We start from the raw sequence: 21528 nt of genomic DNA on the forward strand, positions 1-21528 counted from the left end.
GAGCCGCCGGGCGGGGCGGGGCCGAACGGGGCGGGACGGAGCGGGGCAGCGCGCAGGCGGGGCCGCCCCTTCCTGCTGCCGGACCGGGCGGTGAGCGGGCTTGGGGGGGATGGGGATGTGCGGAGGGAGGGGGCTGCAAACGCTGCGGGTGCGGGGATGCGTGCGGCTTGGATGGGAGAACTGAGTGTGCGGGGTGGGAGTGCAGAAGGCGGGATGGGGGATGCGAGGGCAGCGCGCAGGTGGTTATGCGAGGGAAGGGAGCAGCGAGCACCGCGGGATGCGAAGGGAGGGAGGTAATGAGCACTCCGTGTGCACGGGGAGGAGGCAGCGTGTGCCCCCGTGTGTAGAGGGCTGGTGGAACTGCCGGGCTGGTGGAACTGCCAGGCTGGTGTGTGCGTACACGAGCGTGCCATGCTTCCACAGCTGCACTGAAGCACGTGCTGGTGCCCAGTCCTGGAGGTCGAGGTGCTGGTGGGGCACAGCGCAGCATCTCCCTCCGTTCATCTGCCACAGCCGCGCCATGGAGGTCAGCCATTCAGTCAAGGAGCGCACCATCGCCGAGAACAGCCTGGTCATCCTGCTGCAGGGCCTGCACGGCCACGTCACCACCGTGGATCTCCGTGATGAGAGCACGGCCACGGGACGGGTGGCCAACGTGGACGCCTTCATGAACATGCGCCTGGCCCAGGTGACCTTCACAGACAGGCGAGGCGTGGTGTCACAGCTGGACGAGATCTTCGTGGCCGGCAGGAACGTGCGCTACGTGCACATCCCCGACCAGGTGGACATCAGGGCCACCATCGAGCGGCAGCTGCAGGCCATCCACCGCGTGCGCTACTTCGGGGGCCGCGACAAGGGCAGGAGGGAGTTCCCTCGTGCCAAGCACAAATGAGCCCCGCTGCCTCCTTGGTGGGACACCCGAGTTTTTCTTTAATGAACAACCCAACTTCAAAGGGTCGGTGATCTTCGGCTCCATCCCTGTGCAACTGGCAGCTCCTCTTCTATCCCTCTTCTTACGGTTTTTCAGCTTTCAAACAAAGCCCTTTTGGCCACAATGCCTGGCTCTGCAGTGATCCTTGGCTGTAGCCTCTTCTGCAGGACTGTGCCCCCCTGTCCCTGGGACCCGGCTGCTGCAGGGAGCCACGGGCCTGATCCTGGGGAGGGAGAGGGCAGTGCAGGGGTAAACCTGGGCTGTGGGCAGGCAGCGGGGCGGGGGGAAAAGAGGTGCTTTGCTCAGGGCTGCCACCCAGCCCTGTTCCTGTTCTTCATCCCCATTCGCAGGGCTGTTGGCCCTGCAGGCATCATGGAGCCGAGCCTCCCGGCTGCCCTCGCACCGGCTCTGGCCAGTGGACCACGCACGGAACGATGCGGCCATCCGCGGTTGCCATAGCGGTGGGGCAGTGCGCATGTGCGGGTGGGCGGGGCGGGGCTTGCGGCGAACGCACGCTTTTTTCTTCCAATGGCAGCGCTCCGTAAGTTCCCACCTGCCCACCAATGCGCCGGCAGAGCAGGCGCCAATCAGCGGAGAGAGTCATTGCGCATCGGCCAATCAATCTCCACTTCTCTCCTCCGCGCAACAGCCAATCAGGACTCGCCTCCCATGAGGCCTTTGTCGCTGCCAATCACGGCCGGCTTCTGTCCCGCTGCCCAATCAGCGCCGCCGTTCCTGCGTGGAGGCGGTCCGGCAGCCAGGAGGCGGAGCGACGCCGTTGGGGCGGGGCCGGGCCGGGCCGTGCGTCACTTCCGCTGTCAGGTGGCCGCCGCGGAGCGGAGCGGAGGCCGCGCGGGGCTGCGGGGAGCGGCCGCGCCGGCCCCGGGGCCATGGGTGAGTGGTGGGGCGGGCGCGGGGTCGCGCGGCGGCTGCGTGAGGGGGATGAGCGGCCCGGCGGTATCGTTGGGGCAGGGACCGGGAACGGCGCGTGGGCACGGCGGCTCCGCTGCGAGGCCGGAGGAGAAGCGTGGGGCGGGGGTCACAGCCCCGGGTCTGGGTCTGGGTCTGCCGGTGCGGGTGGGGCCGGCGGTGCGATCGGCTCCACAGGGGCTCGTCGCAGCTCCGCACGGCCGTTCCGCAGCTCCGTGCCGCCGTGCGGCTCCGCTTGGAGGGTGGCCCGGGGGTCTCAGAGCCGCCTGAGCTCCGCGCCGTGGTTGCGCTCAGTGCTGCGGTGACTTTTTCTTGCTATCGAAACCTTTTCTCGACCGTTTTCAGCGCAGTGTCCCTTAGCGCTGCCCGTCCCCTCGCTGAGCTGTCGGTCCCTATGAAAGCTCCGCGCAGCAGCGGCAGGCGGTGTGCGAAAGCCAGATCGCAGAATCGTTAAGGTTGGAAAAGACCTCAGAGCTCATTACTGCTTCCAGGAGGGGCTGCTTCTAATCCCCGGGGCATTACAGAATCGTCTCCTCCTGAAGCCTCCCAGAGGTGCCCTGTAGGCACTTAATGCAGCCATTGAAGGACAGCCCTGCAGGTTCTGCCCGAGCTGTGCTCAGCCTGTGGAGCTGAGCGCTGAACTTAGAGGCTCAGTGCTGCTCTGCATTCCTGCACTGCTCTCATTCGGATTGGGATCGTGCCCGGCTGCTGTCACTTTCGATATGAAATAGCCCAGTTTGGTTACCAACGTGCTTTTTTTTCCTCTTTTTTTTTTCTTGACTTACACCATCCATCAATGTACTTTCACGCTGCAAGCAATAGTAACGTTCACGTGGTGGTAGGATTCACCCGTGTGGGTGACGTCTGTGTTTCTCCCTATCTCGTTGGGGCTGATGAGTGGGGCATTGTTAGCAGCAGCCACACCTTGCTGTAAAAGTGTCAGCACGTGTGAGTCACACGCTGGTGTGTGTGTGTGTGTGTGTGTGTGTGAGGAAAGTCCTGCTGTGCTGATGGATGGCTGTGCACCTAGCAACGTCAGCTGTAAACGAAAATAATCCCCAGAGCAACGCGCCTCTCCCCCCTGCACCCAGGACGTGGGGCTGCACAGGGACGTGGCCGCGCTGCTGGGTGAAGGGATGAAGCTGGAATCGGTGTTTGTGTAACCCAGCAGGGAACTCCCAGCCGTGAGTCCTTGGCGAGCCCTCGTGTTGATGCATCAGAAGGGTTTGGAGCAGCCCAGCCTGCTGCCAGCTCGTGGTCACGGCGCTGGAATCCTGCGCTTTGGAACTCCCTGCTGGGGCTGGGAAGGGATTTCCTCTCCCTGTGCGGTTCTGCCCATGGAAGTGGCACTGCAGGGCGGTGGTGCGTCCCCAGCACTGCCTGCACCCGGGGCTCTGAGTGCTGTGGTTGGGGTGCAGTGAGTCCGGCTCTGTGCCTTCCTGGAGCTCACTTGGTGCAGGGGGAAGGAGCTCACTGGGCTCTGGATTTCCAAGAAATCAGTGACTCAGGGCTGCTGTGTGCTCTGGAGAAGGCGGCTCTTCCCGGAAGGGCTCACGGCACAGCACACGGTTTGGTTGTACTGCTGGCTCTGAGTCATCCAGAGGATTTTTTTCTTTAATTCTTTGTATTCCTATTGCAGAACTGCTAAACTTCCATAGCTTTTGGTGCTCTTTCCGGCTCTGTACCAAATGTTGCAGTGTTAGGCTCCCAAAAAACCCAAAGCTGTCCAACAGACGCTGCTGGGCTCTGTTATCTGCCACTGCCCCAGCTCTGTCCCATCTCCCCTCTGTCACCCCATTTCCTTCCTTGCAGAGATCAGCTCCTCGGTAGCACTGCTCCGCGGCCTTTGGGATTCCCTCATCCCCCCAGAAATTGTAAGCACAGACAAACCCACTTTGTGCCCCTGTGAGATAAAGCAGCAGAAAGCACGGCTGAGGTTGTGTCAGCTGTTCCAGTTCCTTAACTAGTTTCTGCGGTGCTGAGTAATCCTGTTCACACCCCAAAGGTACTATTTTTTCAGCTCCTGCTATTAACGGAGGACTGCAGGACCTGCTTGTTCCTTGCTCTGAGATGCACAGGGCAGCCCTCCTCCACTTGCTTTCCTTTGTTGCTGTGCTGGGCGCTGGAACATTGCGTGGCAGTTCAGGAATTAGACAATTTCCTTAAGCTACCTAATGAAAAGACATTAGATCTGGACCTCTAAAATTCATTTGATTAACAGTTCTGTCGAAGTCACGATGCGGTAGGAAGCTCTAAATGCACTTCCCCAGTAAGGTTTTGATGCATGCACTGCACCAGAAGTCATTGATGAATTCCTGTGTTCCTGTTGCAGCCTCACAGTCTGAGCCTGCTGGTGTCACAGATGGTGGAGCGGGGCTGTGAGCAGTTCCTGCACTGTGGGGGGGTGGGGAATCACCGTGTGAGCATCCATGGTGCTGCTGGGAGGGATCTCCTTCTGGCTCTTTGGTGGACTTTTGGTTGTGCTGTGTTGAGATGGATTTTGCTGGGGTTGAAATGGGTTGGGTTTGTTTTGTTTTTTGCAGTGGTAAGAGCTGGGAAAGCCCAGCAGTGTGAGGCTGCCATGGGCACAGAGCTGCTCCTCCATGCAGCACATCTCTGTGTTGGGATCGCTCCGTTGCAGCAGGATTGGTGCTGCCTGTTTGCTCCGTGCCCATAGTGTCTGAGGGGGAATTCAGCGTGCTGGGATCCCTTACTGTGCTTGGAGCTGTGGGGCAATGGGCAGCTGGGTCCCAGCGTGCTGCTCCTGCCCTGAGGTGTCTCCACTCACAGCCTGGAGCAATCCTGAGCCTGGACTTTTGTGGAGCTGCTTCTTGCAGGATGCAGTTTGTGTCTGTGCAGCACCAGCTTTGTGTAGCACGTGTTTCAGGCAGGGGAGCCCCTTGAAGTGAGAGCTTCGTATCAGTGCAGCTCAGGATGAGATGGATTTGTGGGCAGAAAGCAGCAGCTGGGAACCTCCTGCTCTGCATTTATGGCTTCTGCATCCAGTGCCTTCCACCCTGGCTCAGAGCACTCCTTCCAGCCCCACACCAGCCTGCTGCAGCACAGCAGGATCTTGCACAACGAAGCCGTGGCCCTTTGACCAGTTTCCCTGCTCTAATCAGGATTACACAACGTGCAGGAAAGGGAACAGCTCTGCTCTCTCACAGCAGCTGCCCCAGTGCTCTTCCTTTGCCCCGTGACCTTCACTGAAAGCACTGTGTGCTTTGTGCCTGCTGGGACCCCCGGAGCCCTTTGGGTTCTGTGGGCTGGTGTGCCTGGGGGGGTGTAGATGGTGTAGGCCTGGTTCTGGAGCATCAGATTTCAGTCCTAAATTTATCCTTTTGGTGGGACGGTGTGAGCTGGTAGGTAGTGCTGACCGTTGGTTGTGAAGAGGAACCCACTTGCAGTGAGGATTTGTAAAACTCAATGTATCATTCTCAGCCTTTTCCCAACGTTATTCTGTTCAAGTCCAAACTTTAAGAATCAACTCCTGTGGTGGTTTAGCAATTCCTCCCAGCAATGAAGGCTCTGTCACAGCTCTGTCCCTCCCGCAGGCAGGGAGGGCGATACAGGAGCACAGCTGTGCCCACAGCATCAGGTGCATCTCATTCCATGTTGCAGAGCCCTCGACCTTCCAACCAGCCAGGCTTCTCCGAGGTGAGGACTCCTGTCTGCTGAGACGCTGGAAAACCTAGTTTGGGAGAAGAGTGAAGACACAGTTGATGCTGAACGACGTGAGTCCTCCAATTATTTTGTTTACCCTAACACTGTTTGCACCAGAGCTTCCTACCCGGCTCCCGTTGCACAACACTCCTTATCTCAGAGTTTCTGTGCAGTGGGGTTTCTCCAGTGGAAATCTTACTCACACGTTGCCAGCAGAGAGCAGAGGATCATAGAATCATAGAATCACCAAGGTTGGAAAAGACCTCCAAGCTCATCCAGTCCAACCGTTCAGCTGTTACCAACAGTTCCCACTGAACCATGTCCCTCAACACCACATCCAGTCTCTCCTTGAACACCCCCAGGGTCAGTGACTCCACCACCTCCCTGGGCATCCATTGCAGTGCCTGACCACCCTTTCTGAAAAGTAATTCTTCCTGATGTCCAGCCTGAATCTGCCCTGCTGTAGCTTGAAATTCTCACAGGGCTGTGAGGAGCACCGGGCTGGGGGTGATGGGGAGCAGGGAGGAGATTTCTTGCTCAAAGATCCAAACTTGTGGTGGAACCCGACGGCGCGGGGCTGTAAATCCGCTGGAGGATGGATTTCTCACCTTATCTTTGCTGCTATCTCTGACCTTGGTGACAGATGCTGCTCCCTAATTGATGCGATGAGATCACTGCTGTGTGCACACAAAGGGTGGAGCTGCCGGAGGGCGAACGGCCCGGCTTCCCTCAGCTTCCCTCAGCGTGGTGATTTGTCACTCTCTTCCTTGGTGAAACTCGGGGACTTTTTTTAACCAAGTGTGAGGCAAAATATTTGGTCGGCAGTGAGCTTGTAGGGAGCTCAGCAGGGCTTGGCTGGGACTTTGCTCAGGGGAAGGAAATGAATCTGGGCTCAGTTCCTCCTCCTCTCCCCCCACCTCTCTGAGAATGAATGCACAGAACTCCCTGGGTTGAATCAGAAGGAGGCACCCATGCAAAGGGTAACTGCAGCATTGGTTTGGAATGTGTGAATTGACAGACCTGGGTTTTTGCTGTCGAGCAAGATCTCGTTATTTTCACTTATTCCCACCATGTCTCAAACCTCTGTTCTAGAAGAAGTTGCTTTGAATAACGGAGCTGATTTGTACCTTCAGTGTGCATCCAGCCTCCAGCCCTATCAGTAAATGAGCCGTGTTGGTTGGTTGCTGGGTTTTTTTTTGGGTTTGTTTTGTTTGTTTCCTTTGCAGAAGGATGAGTAGGCAGGGCAGCACATCAGTAAGCAAAAGCCTTGCCATGTGAAATAAGGGATAGCAGAAGGAAATGAACTCGGTCGCTCATCAAACTGTGATCTTTTCTCTCTTCCAAGAGCCAAGGATGAAGCGGCGAGCATCAGACAGAGGAGCTGGGGAAACATCCACTAAGGCAAAAGCTCTTTGTACAGGGATCTCTGGAAATAATGCCAAGAGAGCAGGCCCTTTCATACTGGGTAAGCAGAGGGGGTTTTCTTCATCTTTCGTTTTCAGCTGATTGCTGCTGATGGCAAAACTGAAAGCAGAAGGCAAAGCAGAGCTGTAACTTGGTGCCTCACAGCTGGGCAGCTCCCTTGGCATCACAGGGCAGCAGTCGTGGGGCTTCTGTAGCCAGTCAGGCAGGGACCCGTGTGGCACCAGCACAGCAAGGCACGTCTGTCTTTGAAGATAAACTGGAACCCTTGCTCCTAATTTTTATTTTTTTTGCTTTTTTACACTACGTTCTTAAAGTTTGTTTAAAAGCAACTTCAGGAAGCTTTTTGGTCAGAGCTCTGGGGATGGGTTTAACCCAGCTTGCCTGAAACGTGCTATCAGGCAGCTCAAGAACACAGTGACTGTTACAGGGGATGTATGCCTGGGCAAGGCTGCTCTGCTGGCTTTGAGAGCTGCTAGAGCAGTTGCTGGTTTGGAACTAGTTGCACAAAGTGCTAAAAAATGATGGATTTTCAGCTGGAAACCAGCAGCAGTCAGCTAGCTGACTTGACACAGTGTCCTCTGTTCATTTTAACTTGCAGCGTGGAGTGATGCATGTGCCTGAGAGCCCTGCAGAGCTGGTGGTTGGGTTGGGAGGAGTGGTAGCAGCAGTTGCCAGGGGTGTTGTTGGAGTATGATGTAAAAGTCGTGTGGTTCAGGCATGCAGAAATGGGAATTCCACAGCATAGCTGTGCTATGTGTGACTTTTCTTCTTTGCTTAATGGTTCTGCAGTTGACAACTTAAAGCACTGTCCACAGTGGTTTCATTGCTGTCCTTAGATCGTGGTTTGCAGAAGGACTCTTGGTGTCCTGAGAAAAAGGAGCTTGATTTAAGCTAACGTAAACTGTGTGACACTTGGATACTGATGTAACCCTGAATTAGTCATTGCTGCTTGAGGAAAACAAGTCTGTTTTTGCTTTGTGCTGTTAGGTCCACGTTTAGGTAACTCCCCTGTGCCAAGTATTGTTCAGTGTTTGGCAAGGAAGGATGGGACAGATGACTTCTATCAGCTAAAGGTAAGCAAAGTGCAGGGGCTCCAGCTCTTCTCTGACTCTTGCTCCCATGACAGTGCTTGGTGCAGTGTGGTGCAGGCTGAGCAGAGGGAATTGGCTGCTGAAACCCTCAGCAGGGCAGCTCTGCAGGCATCGCTCTGGGCTCGGGTTTAGCTCTGAGCTGAGGCTCTGCAGTGCTCTCCCAATGGTCTCCTATGCTGCACCAAAGCAGGAAGGGCCTCTTGGGGTATTGGCAGAAACCACATGAGCCTCTTTTGTGTTATTCAGGCTCATGCTATGCGTTCTGTGCAGCTCTTAATTCAGACAGGCTTGTCTCAAGTGCACAGATACCAGCGTAATTGCACCCAATGTTAAGTATCCACGTGATTACTTGAAATGTGAGAGAGTTTTGGGGGCATTTCTTTTTTATTTTTCTGCTGGGAGTTGTAAAAGTCTTTTTTTCCCTTTCCCTGAAGATTCTCACCTTAGAAGAAAGGGGGGATAAAGGAATAGAAACACAGGAAGAACGACAGGGCAAGATGCTGCTGCACACGGAGTATTCTCTCCTTTCCCTGCTCCACAATCAGGAAGGAGTGGTTCATCACCATGGGCTCTTCCAGGTACAGCTGGTCACTGTGCAGCTCAGGGCAGTGCTGGCCATTGCTGCTGCCTCGAGCTGCTTTTGTGTGTTGTGCAGTTGGTGCTGACCCTCTTGTGGTGCACAGAGTTCCCAGCACACCGAGGTTCCTCAGCGCTGCTTCAAACAAGCACGTTTGTGGCAGGGCCTTTGGGCTGTGAAGTGTGACATAACAGGGTTGGGATTTGGGAAGTGTGAGGACAGCTGGAGGTGCTCAGCACGCCCTCTGATACTCAGGGTTTGACAGTGACTGCTGTCATAGTGCACCTGGAGCCTGTCAGCCTGGTGTGATGACATTTATGGGCTGCCTCCCTGCTTTATTAACTCCCTGCAAATTAACTCGTGCTCACAGAGCGCCCTTCAGAACGGAGGTTGTGTTTTCTGGTCTCTCTGCTGCTTTATGATGGCTGGTAAGAAGGAGTAAGGTGCCAAGGAGCTGTTTTGGTGTGTTAAAATGAACCACTGGGTGTGCTGATCAGCATCCCCAGTGAGTGAACGTGCTGCTACCACCTTCAGGGCTGCTCGTGGATTGGAGTTACCACTGGGATGCTGGTGTTGCTTTGCGTGCTGGTTACGTTTTGCCAACAGACTTTTCACTCCAGGCTGTCTGTGCTGTATCTTAAATAAAGGAAACGTGCAATTTGGTTGTGTCCTGCTTAGTGTTACGAAGGATCTGCTAATTTTTCTGCTTATTAATGATCCGGAGTGTTCAGTCTGAGCTGCCACAGGCTTTGTTTAGGTTTTACCTGAAGCTGCATGTCTCGCTGTCAGTACTGCTGTACACGTGTGAGCAAAGAGCACAGACTTTCTCTGGCTTCTCCTAGCAGAGATCGTGCATCATCTCTCTGAAATCCCCACTTGGGACCAAGATCAAGCCCTGTAATTGCTTCCACTTATTCTGGGATCAGCCTGTATTTATTTTCTGGTGCTCTGTCTGATAGCTGCCTGAACCATTGCTCATGTGTTTGCCTCCCTGCAGGACCGAGCTTGCGAAATTATAGAAGATCTGGAAGCCAACAGAATGGTCAGAAAAATGAAGAAGCGCATTTGCCTCGTGTTAGACTGCCTCTGTGCTCATGATTTCAGTGACAAAACAGCAGATCTGATCAATCTGCAGCACTACGTCATTAAGGAGAAGAGGCTCAGTGAGCGAGAGACGGTCGTGATATTTTATGATGTGGTACGAGTGGTGGAAGCATTACATAAGGTGAGAGCTTTCCCTTTCAGGGCTGGAAGACTTGATTTTCCCATGTTAGGTATCTTAAAACTTCCTCTTGTGGGCGGTGGGAAGGTTGGAAAGGTTGGAGCTGTGTGTCAGTGGCTGCGTTCTGTGTCAGCCCTCGGGCCCCAGGCCATGGGAGCTTCCCCTCTCCTTTGGTTTCCAGTGATGATGTAGCATGGAGAAGGGCCAGCTGGGCTCAGGGCAGCTCAGGTGAGCTGTGATCCCAGAAAGGTGGTGGTTGAGGAGGAGAGCAGAGACTGATGGGCTGCAGGAGGCACTTCAGGCTGTTTCCCTTGGAAGCACGATGCATCTGACTGTAAGAATTGCTTCTGCTGAGCTAAAAGCTCAGGTTGAGTTTTCCATCTATCTACTGTGAGTTCCTGCAGCAAGAATAGATTCTGCTGCTGTTGGACCCTATGGAAAGGAGCTTCCATCTTTAAGCCTGGGTGTTCCAAGCTTCTTGGTGTCATGCATTTATACTGGGACGACTTCAGGTGTTGTGGTTCTTTTAACATAGCTGTCACTCAGTGTTCTGCTGTATATTAGAGCCAGCTCTGCCTTCCTTCCTTTACATCTAGAAGAAATTGCCTGAGAAGGTGAGTGTTCCCCACCTGTATTTTTGTACTCTGAGAAAGAAGACGGCCTCATTTCAAATAAAAAAAAAAAGATGCTGAGTGCTTTTATGTAAGCATCAAATTCAGACCAAAAAGCCTTTGCTCATGTTACACAATTATGTATTTTTCAGAAAAATATTGTGCACAGAGACTTGAAACTAGGAAACATGGTGCTAAACAAAAGGTAAGTGTGCTGGAGAGCCCCTTTGTGGTTCCTACCCTGAAGCAGATGTTTTGTAGGAACAGAGCTGGAGGCATTGCAGATTGAGAGCGTGCTGTGAGAAGGCTGAGGGACTTGGAAAGGAGCTGCAGGAAAATGCAGATCCAGTTCAGAGTTAGATAAGCTAATCTCCAGCAATGAATCGAGCCTGATGCAGGCAGTTCTGTCTGTGTAACACTTGGTGACCTCTTGTCAGCATTTCCTGCTGGATTCTGGCTTCTGAAAGCCAGGTTTGGTAGTAATCCAGAAACCTGTGAGGGAAATGGTTCTTACAAAAAAGAAGGAACTGAAACATGTGAGATGGTTCTGTTGGTGTCATTCACTTCCCATCGTGCTGCAGGAATTCCCAGCGCTGCAGTCTGCACTGTAATCACAGCGCTGTTCAACCTCTGGCTGCTCTGCTGCTGTGTTTTTGCTAGCAGCAAAATATTTACTTATCTAAACAAAGTTCTTCTGTCTGGACGTGCTCTTGAAGTGGCTTCCTTGTTCCCATCAGCTGCTTGGTGCAAGGCTCAGCACAGCACAGCGATGCACCCATGGGACACAGCCGCAGTGCCAGCGGGATGCGGCCGGGCTGGGCTGCACTGCTGGCTGCTCCTTGCAGCTTTGTGTCTCTTATTTGTGCAGTTGCTCGGCTGGCAAGCTGGTTCCACTTCAGATACGTTGCTGTGTTCTTCAGCATTACATTACTGGCTAAATATTTTGCACTCGCCTTAGGAATGAGTGGAATCCCTCTTTTCGCACTCTTTTTTTTTTAACTGTGGAATGAATAAAAGCTTGGAAGGCTTTGGGTCCTCAGGCTCCCGGTCTGTAGGAAGCAAGTGGATCCTGTTTGCAGCTTGCTTTGCTCTTTTTCTCCTCCCTAATACTGTTTGAAAGCAAGCAGGTTTTGCCTACCGAGGTTGAACTTGTTGCTCTCCCCACCCCACGAGGGGTTGCCTCCACATTGAGATTTTTTTTTATATAGCTACTATACTTCAAGAAAAATCTCTTCTGCTTGCTTGTTTGATGCCTCCTTGCTAGGAGCAGGCAGGTAAAGGGTGCTTCATAAAGGATCCCTGCAGAGCTGCCCTCCTGCTGCAGGCAGAGCATGCAGTGCAGATACCTGCAGGCAGAGCTGCACGTCAGCTGTGGTGAGGAAGAGCTGCAGGCTGCGAAGCAGTGAGCGGTCTGGAAGGATGGGAGAAGGTCACATCTGAGGCACTGAAAGAAAGGAAGCAGCCCTGAACACCTCAGTGTCCTTCAGAACAGCTGGTCTTCTAAGTCAGCCTTTCCCAAATGCCACGTTGCTGTTCAGCCAGGGAGCTCTTCTGGCTTCTTGCACTCCTGAAACAAGTCTGTCCGCCTTAATAATCAGCTCTCTGTTGGCAACCCACGCTTGGTTTTATTTCATTTGTCTGTTAGATTTGTTGGGAGTGCTTCTTGGGTATTTTGACTGACTTCATTCATGCTTGTCGATTCCCATGGTGTGATATTGCTCAAGAACACAGAAGTCGGTGTCTTTTTCAAGAAGGCAGCTTTTCTGCTCAGTCCAGTGAGTTGTGCGTTAAGAGCCAAACTGAGTGACGTGGAAGTTGAAACGTGGTGGTCATCCCAGAACGAGTTCACCTTCCCTTGAAAATCATATTATCTGCTGCTGCCAACCCCGTGCTCACAGTGCAGGAGGCTTCCTGGGGCCCATCACACGTGCTCCTTGTTCACCCATCCCTCTGCTTCTTCCCAGGACTCATCGGATAACCATAACGAACTTCTGCCTGGGGAAGCACCTGGTGAGTGAGGATGACCTTCTGAAGGACCAGCGGGGGAGCCCTGCCTACATCAGCCCCGATGTGCTCAGCGGTAGGCGTCGTGTCCTTCGTGCTGCCGCTTTCACAGCCCTGCTTTAACGCATCTTCCGCTTTCTGTGCCTCTTAATCCTGCTGTGAGGGCAGCTGATCCCTGAGCTGCAGGTGCTGCAGCAGCTCCGTGTTCCCTGCAGGGATCTGCTGACCCTGTGGGCAGCTGCTGGGCTGACTGCGAGGAGTTGCTTAAAAATAAAATGATCAGGGCAGCGTTGTCCTTGGCCTGCAGCTTGTCTGCTCCTCAGGAGAGGGAAAGCAGCTTTCCCTGATGGCGTTTAACTGTTTTCAGTGCCTGGAACTTCCAGCAGCAGATGGGGTTCCTGTTCAGCTGCTGCAGCAGGTTCTGTAGGCAGTAAGATCTGCCCTGCTGGCTGTGTGCTGCCTGTAGCTGAGCAGTGGCTCAAGCAGGCACTGGGCTTCTGGGTTTGCTCTCCTCCAGCTGAGCTGACCTGTGGTGTTGGTGGCTGCGTTTACAGCTGGGGCCGCGTGTTAGAAGTTTCTCTTTGTGTAGACTCTGGTTACTAAGCATTAGCTCACATTGTGGAGTCTTCCCACTGACTGCAGATAGAATTGCTTTTGTTTGGAGCTGTCTGTCTGTAGAGCCTCACGTGTTAGGATGGGAAACTGCCTAAAACCTGAACACCAGCAGCCAGCGTTCCTGTGCCAGTCTGCAGTGCAGGGCAGCTGCCCTCACAGAATCCCTGCCATTCTTTCTCTTGAGCACTGAGAGCACCTCTGCAGAAGATTTGAGTCATCCCTTACCAGACTGCAATCTCCCAAGCAGTCCTATATAGAGATACCCTCACAGGGAGCTGGTCTTTTCTGCTCAGTGTGCAAGGCCCAGTAGGCCACCCCAGTAAATTCACGCTCAGGTTTACAGGCAGCAGAAGCCAACGCAACTGAGCTCTTCCATCACCATCTGCCAGGCAGGTCTGAGGCTGCTTCCCTTCTCCTCCTAGGCCAGGAAGGGAGGCAGAGGCTGACAGGGAGATGGAATTCATGCTTTTTGCAGACCTTTCCTGTTCTGCAGGATATCCTGAGGCCCCTGGAACCAGATGGGTGATGCAAGCCAACTGCTTTGCAGGAGTTTGGAGCGGTTGCTGCTCAGCTGGAGGGTGTCTGAAGGGTGCACAGAGCTGCTCCTTCCTGCCAGCCTGGGGTACCACGCAGTCCTGCTGGCCTGCTGTCAGCAGCCAGGCTGCATCTGATGGCTTGTGCTGGTGCTTTGAATGGCCTCTGTGCAATTGCTGTGGGGCTCCTGTATCCCTCAAAACTGCCCCAGAGTGGCTCAGTCTGCAAATTCCCTCTGGAGGCAGAAGTTACTTGGGGACATCTCAGGCTTCACCATCTGCAGAATCTGAGCATCCCTCTGTCTGTGTTGCTAATACTCCTGGGCAAGGGGAAGCTGAAAGGCCTGGAGAATTAATCATTGTTTTAGTTGCTGGGAGAAGCTGTCTTCTGCGAAGAGATGGCTTGTGTTTTATGGCTGCCGAAATGTCACCGCAGGAAAAGCTGGGGGAGGAGGGAGAGGTGCCTTTTTTTGAGCGTATAAAGCGGAGAATAATTAGTACAAATAACAAATGCTGCAGCAGTGACTCACTGCGTGACTCAGAGGAAGCCGTTCCCTCCATCCTATGCTGCGGTGCAGCGCTGGAGTTCAAGTTCTGAGCCTCACACTGGCTTCTGTTGGCTGATGTGCTGTGTGCTCAGTTTGAGCAGTGCTGCGTGGCTGCCGGGTGGGCAGCTTCCCTGCAAGAATGCTGCCGGGTGTCAGTGCAGCAAAAGGTGCCTGAGTTCTCATCTGTGATGGCATCAGAGCTGTTGGTGTGTGGAAAGCCCTCCTGGGAGAGGAAGGGTTGGCAGCTGTGCTCTGCCTGTTGGCACCTTCCAGAGGTGCCAGGTGCTGCTGCATGAGGGTGCAACGCCTCCAAAGGTGGAGCAGCCCAGGATGTGATCCTCCCGTGCTGCAGAGTAACCAACCCTGGTGCTTTCACCTCCTCTCCCCCCCCTGCAGGTCGGCCGTACCGTGGCAAACCCAGCGACATGTGGGCGCTGGGCGTCGTGCTCTTCACCATGCTCTATGGCCAGTTCCCCTTCTATGACAGCATACCTCAGGAGCTCTTCCGCAAAATCAAGGCTGCCGAGTACACCATCCCTGAGTGAGTACCGCCTTCAGCCCCCTCCCCCACGGGTGGGCTCAGCCCCCCAGGCTCACAGCTGGTGCGAGCGCAGAGGCCACAGGTTGGGAAGCAGCAGCAGAGCTGGGATGTGCTGTAAGAGCGAGGAAGGCTTCGTGCTGCAGGGCTGGGGATTCAGCCCCGGGTTGATCCTGCCTCTCTTGGCTCAGAGCTCTCATAGCTCTGCCCCACGCCTCCTGCTGCTGGCGCTGCCCGCCTCAGACCCGGCCTCACCGCACGTTCTCTCCCCAGGGATGGTCGGGTCTCAGAGAACACTGTGTGCTTGATCCGAAAACTGCTCGTCTTGGATCCGCAGCAGCGCCTGACAGCTTCTGAAGTGCTGGATTCCCTCAGCTCCATCATAGCATCCTGGTACGTTGCAGAGGATGCGCTCCTTGAGCTGCGTTACAGCACCTGTGGGCAGCAGGCTGCTGCCAAGCACGGGGCACCAGAGGATGCGCTGTGGGAGCTGCAGAAAAGCATTAAATGTTGTGTGTGAAGCTCTGGGGGCTGCTGATGGGTGTAGCCAGCACAGTCAGAGCCCATGCTGTCACACAGCCCATGCTGTCACACAGCCCATGCTGTCACACAGCCCATGCTGTCACACAGCCCGCACTCTGTGGAGTTGCACAGTTTTGTTGCTGTGCTCCCCAACTCACCCCATATTTGACTCTTAAATCTGAGTGGTCAGGAATATCACACACGTACATGCAGCCAAATCTAGGCTCTTCCCGTAAGCTTGTGAGGGGCTCTGCACTGCCCCTAAGTGTAAGCAAGCAGGTCTCCAAGAAGAGAAGAGCAGGAGACACTGCTGCAGAGGAGCACACTACACTGCAGGGTGAGAGGCCTTTTAAGGATAAATCTGGTGCCAGGATTGGCACGGACCAACAGCCAGAGAGGTTCCAGCAGGACGCTCCAGCAGAAACTCATCCCGTCTGTGTGTGATTTGTGCAGCCCTCTCCCCAGCCCTGTGACCTCCTGTCTGCTCTAAGCAGCACACCAGGCCAAGTTCTTGTTCTGCCTGTTGAGTCAGCTGCTCAGCCTGTGATTTTTGGAGCCGCGGCTGTTTTCTCTCCCACCTATGCGAGGCGTCAGTTCCACATCCTGTCTAAAAACAAAAAGCAAAACCCCGGGGGTGGGAGGGGGGAGGTAGCACGGCTGCACAGCGGGTTCCTGATGGTGCACTGTCCCTGCAGGCAGTCCATGTCGTCGCTGAGCGGCCCTTTGCAGGTGGTGCCGGATATCGACGACCAGGTGGCCAACCCTGAACACCCACAGGAGGTACCTGAGTGTGTTGGTGTGGTGTGTGTGTGTTGGTGTGTGTGTGTGTTGGTGTGTGTGTGTGTGTTGGGTGTTGGTGTCTGTGGGTTGGTGTATGGTGGGTGTTGTGTTGGTGGGTGTTGTGTTGGTGCGTTGGGTGTTGTGTTGGTGGGTGTTGGGTGTTGTGTTGGTGTGTGGTGTGTTGGTGTGTTGTGTTGGCATGTGTGGTGTGTTGGTGTGTTGTGTTGGTGTGTTGTGTTGGTGTGTTGTGTTGGTGTTGTGTTGGTGTGGTGTGGTGTGTTGGTGTGGTGTGTTGGTGTGTTGTGTTGGTGTGGTGTGTTGGTGTGTTGTGTTGGTGTGGTGTGTTGGTGTGTTGTGTTGGTGTGTTGTGTTGGTGTGTTGTGTTGTGTTGGTGTGTTGTGTTGGTGTGTTGTGTTGGTGTGTTGTGTTGTGTTGGTGTGTTGTGTTGGTGTGTTGTGTTGTGTTGGTGTGTTGTGTTGTGTTGGTGTGTTGTGTTGTGTTGGTGTGTTGTGTTGTGTTGGTGTGTTGTGTTGTGTTGGTGTGTTGTGTTGTGTTGGTGTGTTGTGTTGTGTTGGTGTGTTGTGTTGGTGTGTTGTGTTGTGTTGGTGTGTTGTGTTGGTGTGTGCATGTGCCACCAACCCACGGGGGCTCAGGGCCGTGCAGGGCGAGCTCTGGGAGCAGGGCTGCGCTCTGACGGCCGCCTCTCCCGCAGGCGAAGGTGACGGAGGAATGCTCACAGTACGAATTCGAGAACTACATGAGGCAGCAGCTGCTCCTGGCCGAGGAGAAGAACACTTTGCACGAGGCCAAGAGCTTCCTGCAGAAGCGGCAGTTTGGGAACATCCCCCCCGTGCGCCGCCTGGGCCACGACGCGCAGCCCATGAACCCTCTGGACGCGGCCATCCTGGCCCAGCGCTACCTGCGGAAGTAGCTTCCACACCTCTGGGAGCAGAACGCGCCCTGCAGCCCGCTCCCACACTGCAGCCCAGCAGCAATACCGGTGTCCCACGGCGGAGAATCATGTAGCAGTTCTGAGCTCTGCTCGGGGACGCGCTCTGGACGGAGAAGACTTTTTTTTCACGAAGCTCCTTTTGGAAGCAGCGGCCTCTCGGCGTCTTCTGGAATCTCTGTTGTTTTTTTTTTTAAATCGAAGCCTAGGTGACTAATCTGCTTCTAATCACGACTGTAATCTACCTCTCTTGTCTTTTTAACCGTGCTGTTCTCTGGACCGAGCAAAGCCCGTGGGGATGGAGACTCCCAGGGTGAAGCTGGCTTGCTGGCACGAGAGTTTGCGGCTGTGTAGCATGGAGAGTCGGCCGATTGCATTCGCTCCATATGGTTTGAATAAGCTTAGATTTATCCGGGTTTCTTGAAAGAAAGAATTTCCTGAAGCCTCCCACTTTCTACCCCCCCCCTCCCTCCCCTCCCCATCTTCATCGAATCTTTTCCTGTTCTCACCGTGCCCCCTGGTGTTGCTGCACTGCCCTGGGTGCCGCTGTGTGGCTGGGAGGACCAACAGCCCCCCGTCACCCAGCAGTCCGTCACCAGCAGCCCTCGCTCGGTGGCACAGGGATGGGAGCTGTCACTGCAGGCCGTGGCTGTGCAGACCCCCCCCTGCCCCTGGTTGATTGGGGGCTGCACGGCGCTCAGCCCTGCGTGGCCTTCGCCCTCTCCCCCACCTTTCCCCAGCTCTTTTAGTTTCGTTAAGAATACACAATTTAATCTTTATTTTTTTTTCCTCTAGCTTATCCGAGGTGCGGTTAAAGTTGCATTAATTCTGACCTAGCCTTTTCACACGTCGGTTGTGGTACAGATCTAATACGTGGGTTATAATGTGAACGAGCTGCCCCCCATCGTCCATCCGAGCTCTGTGTGCTCCTGTGGGGTGAGCAGCAGCTCAGGTGTAGCATTGCCTTCTCTTGCCCCTCGTGGGGCTGCTGCCTGCTCGTGGCTGGAGCAGCAGGCGTTGCTCCCCTCGCCGCAGCCCCCAGCTGAGCCAGTAGCTTCGAGTCTTCGCCTTATTTATTGAGCTGACGGATCTGTCCCCTGCCCCACCGCCTTCCCTTCTCCTCCCTGTTTCTCTTCCATTTCCCAAAGTCAAAGCAATACTCTGGGGCCTGTGACACGGAGTGCCATCGCCGGGGGATCACAGCTGTGCTACAGTGGACTGGAATGGGGGGAGGGGGGGGGGAGGACACGAGTGGTGCGCTGGGGAGCGGTGCGTGGCACGCTGTGGGGAAAGGTTCCTATTGTAAGGAAAAGGAGAAAAAAAAAAAGAGAAAGAAAAAAAAAAACCATTTGTATAAAGATGTTATTTTTGTACTGCATCGAACCTCCTCCTGCATGTCGGCAATAAAAGTTGGTACTGAGAGCCAGGTGCTCAGTGAGCCCCGAGGGGGAGCGGTGCCCCATAGGGGTGTAGGGCCCCCAATCCACGTGGGGCTGGGGGGTACGAGGCTGGGGGTCCTCGCTGTTGGGCTCCTATGGGAGGAGCAGCGGGGTGCGTGCCGTTGCTGTGGAGCAGAATGGCGATGGCAGAGGCAGAGTCTGGTCAGCACGGGGTGCAGGGAGCCCTGGGGCTCAGGACGGCCCCACAGCAGTGGTTTGTGGCTGATGTCCCATCGCTCAGTGCTGCAGGGACGTGCAGGTGAGGAGAGCCTCGGCTCTTGCAAGAAGCAGTTTTAAGGGGTGGGCGCTTCACTGTGTTTATGGTGGAGGGAACCTCAGCCTCATAGAGCAGCACAGGAGGTGCCCCTCAACCCCAAAGCTGTGTGCAGGGGAGCTCCAGCGCTGCGTGGGGTCCCGGCCGTGCTGTGCAGCGGTGCCTCCAAACGCACCCTGAGCAGCAGATGGGACTGGGCCTATGGCTGGGAGCAGGACAAGGCTGCCAGGCTCTGTGCTGTGCATCCCATGGGAGCGGGACGGAGCTGCCATTGGCTCCAGCAGGGAGTGCTGACCGCCAGCCTCCTCCGAACTATTTCCTGTTGCTGCAGCGTTAATGCTAAACAGACCTTTCTGTCTCGTCTCTCTACAGCCAAAGTGCGGAGGCTCCGCTGCCGTCCCGGTGAGTGCAGCGTGGGCTGGGGGGGTTGGGGGCTGGCGGGGCTCCTCGTGTCTGCCCACCCCAAAGGTAACGGCTCTGTGGTGTCCCCTACCCAGGGAGGGTGATGTTGGGGATGGGGGCAGTGAGGACGCTGCGCTCGGTGCTTGGGGACGCGGCGCTGAGGGGCTGCGGGGCTCCGTGCCTGGGGATGTGGAGTTCAGAGCTTGGGGCTACAACTCAGTGCTGGGGGATGCAGATCATAGGGATGTGGGGAGGCTGAATTCGTAGCATTTGGGTCCAGCAGGGGTGGTGCTCAGTGCGTGCTTGGGGACACACGGCTTGGAGACCACAGCGCTCAGTGCTGGGTGCTGTGGGGCTGTCCCAGTGGCTCTGCTGGGGGGGCTCAGGGCATCTGTCCCCTTCCTCTTGGCCACTGCAGCCACAGGCCCTGACCCCTGGGCGGGCAGTGGCCTCAGGGCTGGCGTTGTGGTGGTCTTAGAGCAGTTTTGTGCTCCAGGACCCCAGGGCAGGGCTGTGCCTCTCCACCCTACGGGGCTCAGCAGTGGCGGCTGCTCTGCACAGAGAGCACTGGGACCTTCCTGGGCGCCCCAGCAGCCCTGTTATGGGGTATCCCCACCACCTCATCCTGCCCGGCCCCACTGTATGCAGCACTGGACTGTCCATGGATGGTTCTGCTGATGTGTCACATTTTCTGCATTTCTTTCCTCATTCCTCTGTCCGTGGAGACGTTTCTGGGAATTGAGAGCTTCTTTCTGCCAGGGCCTGAGCACTGCATCGCCTCCACCCCATAGCACGGCCCCAGAGCATGGACCCAGCCCCACACCAGCAGCAGGGGGGGGGATTCTGGGGGGACCGTGGGGCTGTGCTGGGCGGGGGAAGGTGGCTCTGTGACACCCGGTGCTCCCTCCCAGGCCTTTCCCAGGGGAAGTTCAGCACTTTGTCCCACGGCAGCACGGGGTCAGTGCCCGCCCCAGTCCCTCCCTCTGCTCATCCCACCGATGGCCTTTGCCCCTCGTCCCGTCCTTGTCCCCGTGCCCCAAGGCAAATAGACGAAGCTCATGGTAAGCTGGGAGGAGCGCTGGGATGAGCCAGGGGAGTCCTGGGGCGAGGAGCACAGGGTGAGGAGGACCCAGCACTGCTCAGTGCTCAGCCCCACGTCCTGCCTTCAGGGTTGTGTCCCACGGCGGAAGGCCCATCCCGGTACCGCAGATCCGCTTGGCACCGGGTCCTGGAGGAACCACATCCTGCCCAGCCCTGCAGGAAGGGCAGAGGGGGGTGGGAGTGGGACCGTGTGCTCAGCGCCCAGCCGGGTCAGCACCGGGCCCCACTCACCCCATGTCCCCCAGATGCCCCACGTGCGCTGTCCCCAGGGGCCCTGAGCGCAGCCATGGAGAGCCGCAAGCAGGACATGGAGCTGCTGAGCAACAGCATGGCTGCGTATGCGCACATCCGAGGTGAGGACAAGGGGCGCATCCCGAGCGGGGACCCCGGGGCCACCCCAGCTCCCGTCCACCCTCTCAGCCCCGGTGTTCCAATCCCACAGCCAACCCCGAGAGCTTCGGGCTGTACTTCGTGCTGGGTGTCTGCTTCGGGCTGGTGCTGACGCTGTGCCTGCTGCTGCTGCGCATCTCCTGCCGGCCCCGCACACAGCGCACGGCGCGGCCCGGCCCCGCCGATCTCAGCGAGGACGACGACGACGATGAGGATGAAGAGGAGGACACGGTGGACCGCGCCGCCTCCGAGTCGCTGCTGCCGATGACCGAGATCCCGTTGGAGCGCCACAGCCCCGGGGACGGCGCTGCGCCCATCAACGTCTTCGCGTCGGCCGAGGAGTTGGAGCGGGCGCAGCGCCTGGAGGAGCGGGAGCGGATCATCCGCGAGATCTGGCGCAACGGGCAGCCCGACCTGCTGGGCGCCGGCACTTTGGGCCGCGGGCATTACTACTGAGCGGGGGCCGCGGGCAGCGGGAAGCCGGCCGGACGGGGCGGCACCTCGGAGCGCCCTCAGCCCGCCGCTGTGGGACGCGATGCACTTGGAGCCATTGGTACGAAGCCGGGCGGGGGCCGAGCAGCCCCACGGGTGAGGACAGGGCTGTGGGCGCTGCCCCCGGCGCGGTGCTCCCCTGCCCGGTTCCCATTCCCGTTTCCATGCCCGCTGTCTTCGGCCTTTCCGGCCCGGCGCGGCTCCGGATGTTTCCCGGTGGGCTCGGAGCCGCTCTCGTTCCCCCCAGCCCGTGCCGCTCGCAGCCCCGCCGCCCCTCCTTCCACATCTACAAAAATAGCTCCTTCCCAGCCTGGCCCCGCCGGATCCAGATGTTTTCCAGATGTTCTCCCAATCCCACGCCGGTGGCGCGAAGCCAAACCGTGCCGAGGGCTGGGGATGGGAAACGGAGCGGGGGTGGTGAGGAGGAGGAGGAGGAATCACAGAACTGTAGGGGTTGGAAGGGAGCTGCAGAACTCATCGAGTCCAACCCC

The 21528-nt window shown here is 56.3% G+C and overlaps 3 protein-coding genes across 4 annotated transcripts; all 3 read left to right on the forward strand.

Moving 5' to 3' along the window:
• The first annotated feature begins 79 nt into the window (after positions 1–79).
• On the forward strand, positions 80–1023 carry LSM10 (LSM10, U7 small nuclear RNA associated). The gene is made up of 2 exons (XM_079545922.1): positions 80–90; positions 424–1023. Exon 2 carries the CDS (start codon positions 521–523, stop codon positions 890–892), a length of 372 nt encoding a protein of 123 aa, XP_079402048.1. The 5' UTR covers positions 80–90; positions 424–520; the 3' UTR covers positions 893–1023.
• A 5851-nt stretch (positions 1024–6874) lies between these two features.
• Positions 6875–16921, forward strand: STK40 (serine/threonine kinase 40; the record flags this gene model as incomplete). Of its 2 annotated transcripts, none has more annotated exons than XM_079546013.1 (10): positions 6875–6989; positions 7937–8022; positions 8475–8618; positions 9615–9842; positions 10603–10655; positions 12415–12530; positions 14547–14691; positions 14962–15081; positions 15906–15990; positions 16703–16921. In XM_079546013.1, the coding sequence occupies 10 exons, from the start codon at positions 6878–6880 to the stop codon at positions 16919–16921; spliced, it is 1308 nt and encodes a 435-aa protein (XP_079402139.1). The 2 variants fall into 2 exon arrangements, with proteins under 2 accessions (XP_079402139.1, XP_079402138.1); XM_079546012.1 differs by having other exon boundaries at positions 6878–6989; positions 7913–8022.
• Positions 16922–20441: 3520 nt separating this feature from the next.
• On the forward strand, positions 20442–21001 carry EVA1B (eva-1 homolog B; the record flags this gene model as incomplete). The annotated part of the gene is made up of 2 exons (XM_079545946.1): positions 20442–20508; positions 20598–21001. 2 exons carry the CDS (start codon positions 20442–20444, stop codon positions 20999–21001), a joined length of 471 nt encoding a protein of 156 aa, XP_079402072.1.
• Positions 21002–21528: the final 527 nt, after the last annotated feature.

The sequence above is a fragment of the Tetrao urogallus genome (assembly GCF_951394365.1).
Source record: "Tetrao urogallus genome assembly, chromosome: 23".
Lineage (NCBI taxonomy): Eukaryota > Metazoa > Chordata > Aves > Galliformes > Phasianidae > Tetrao > Tetrao urogallus.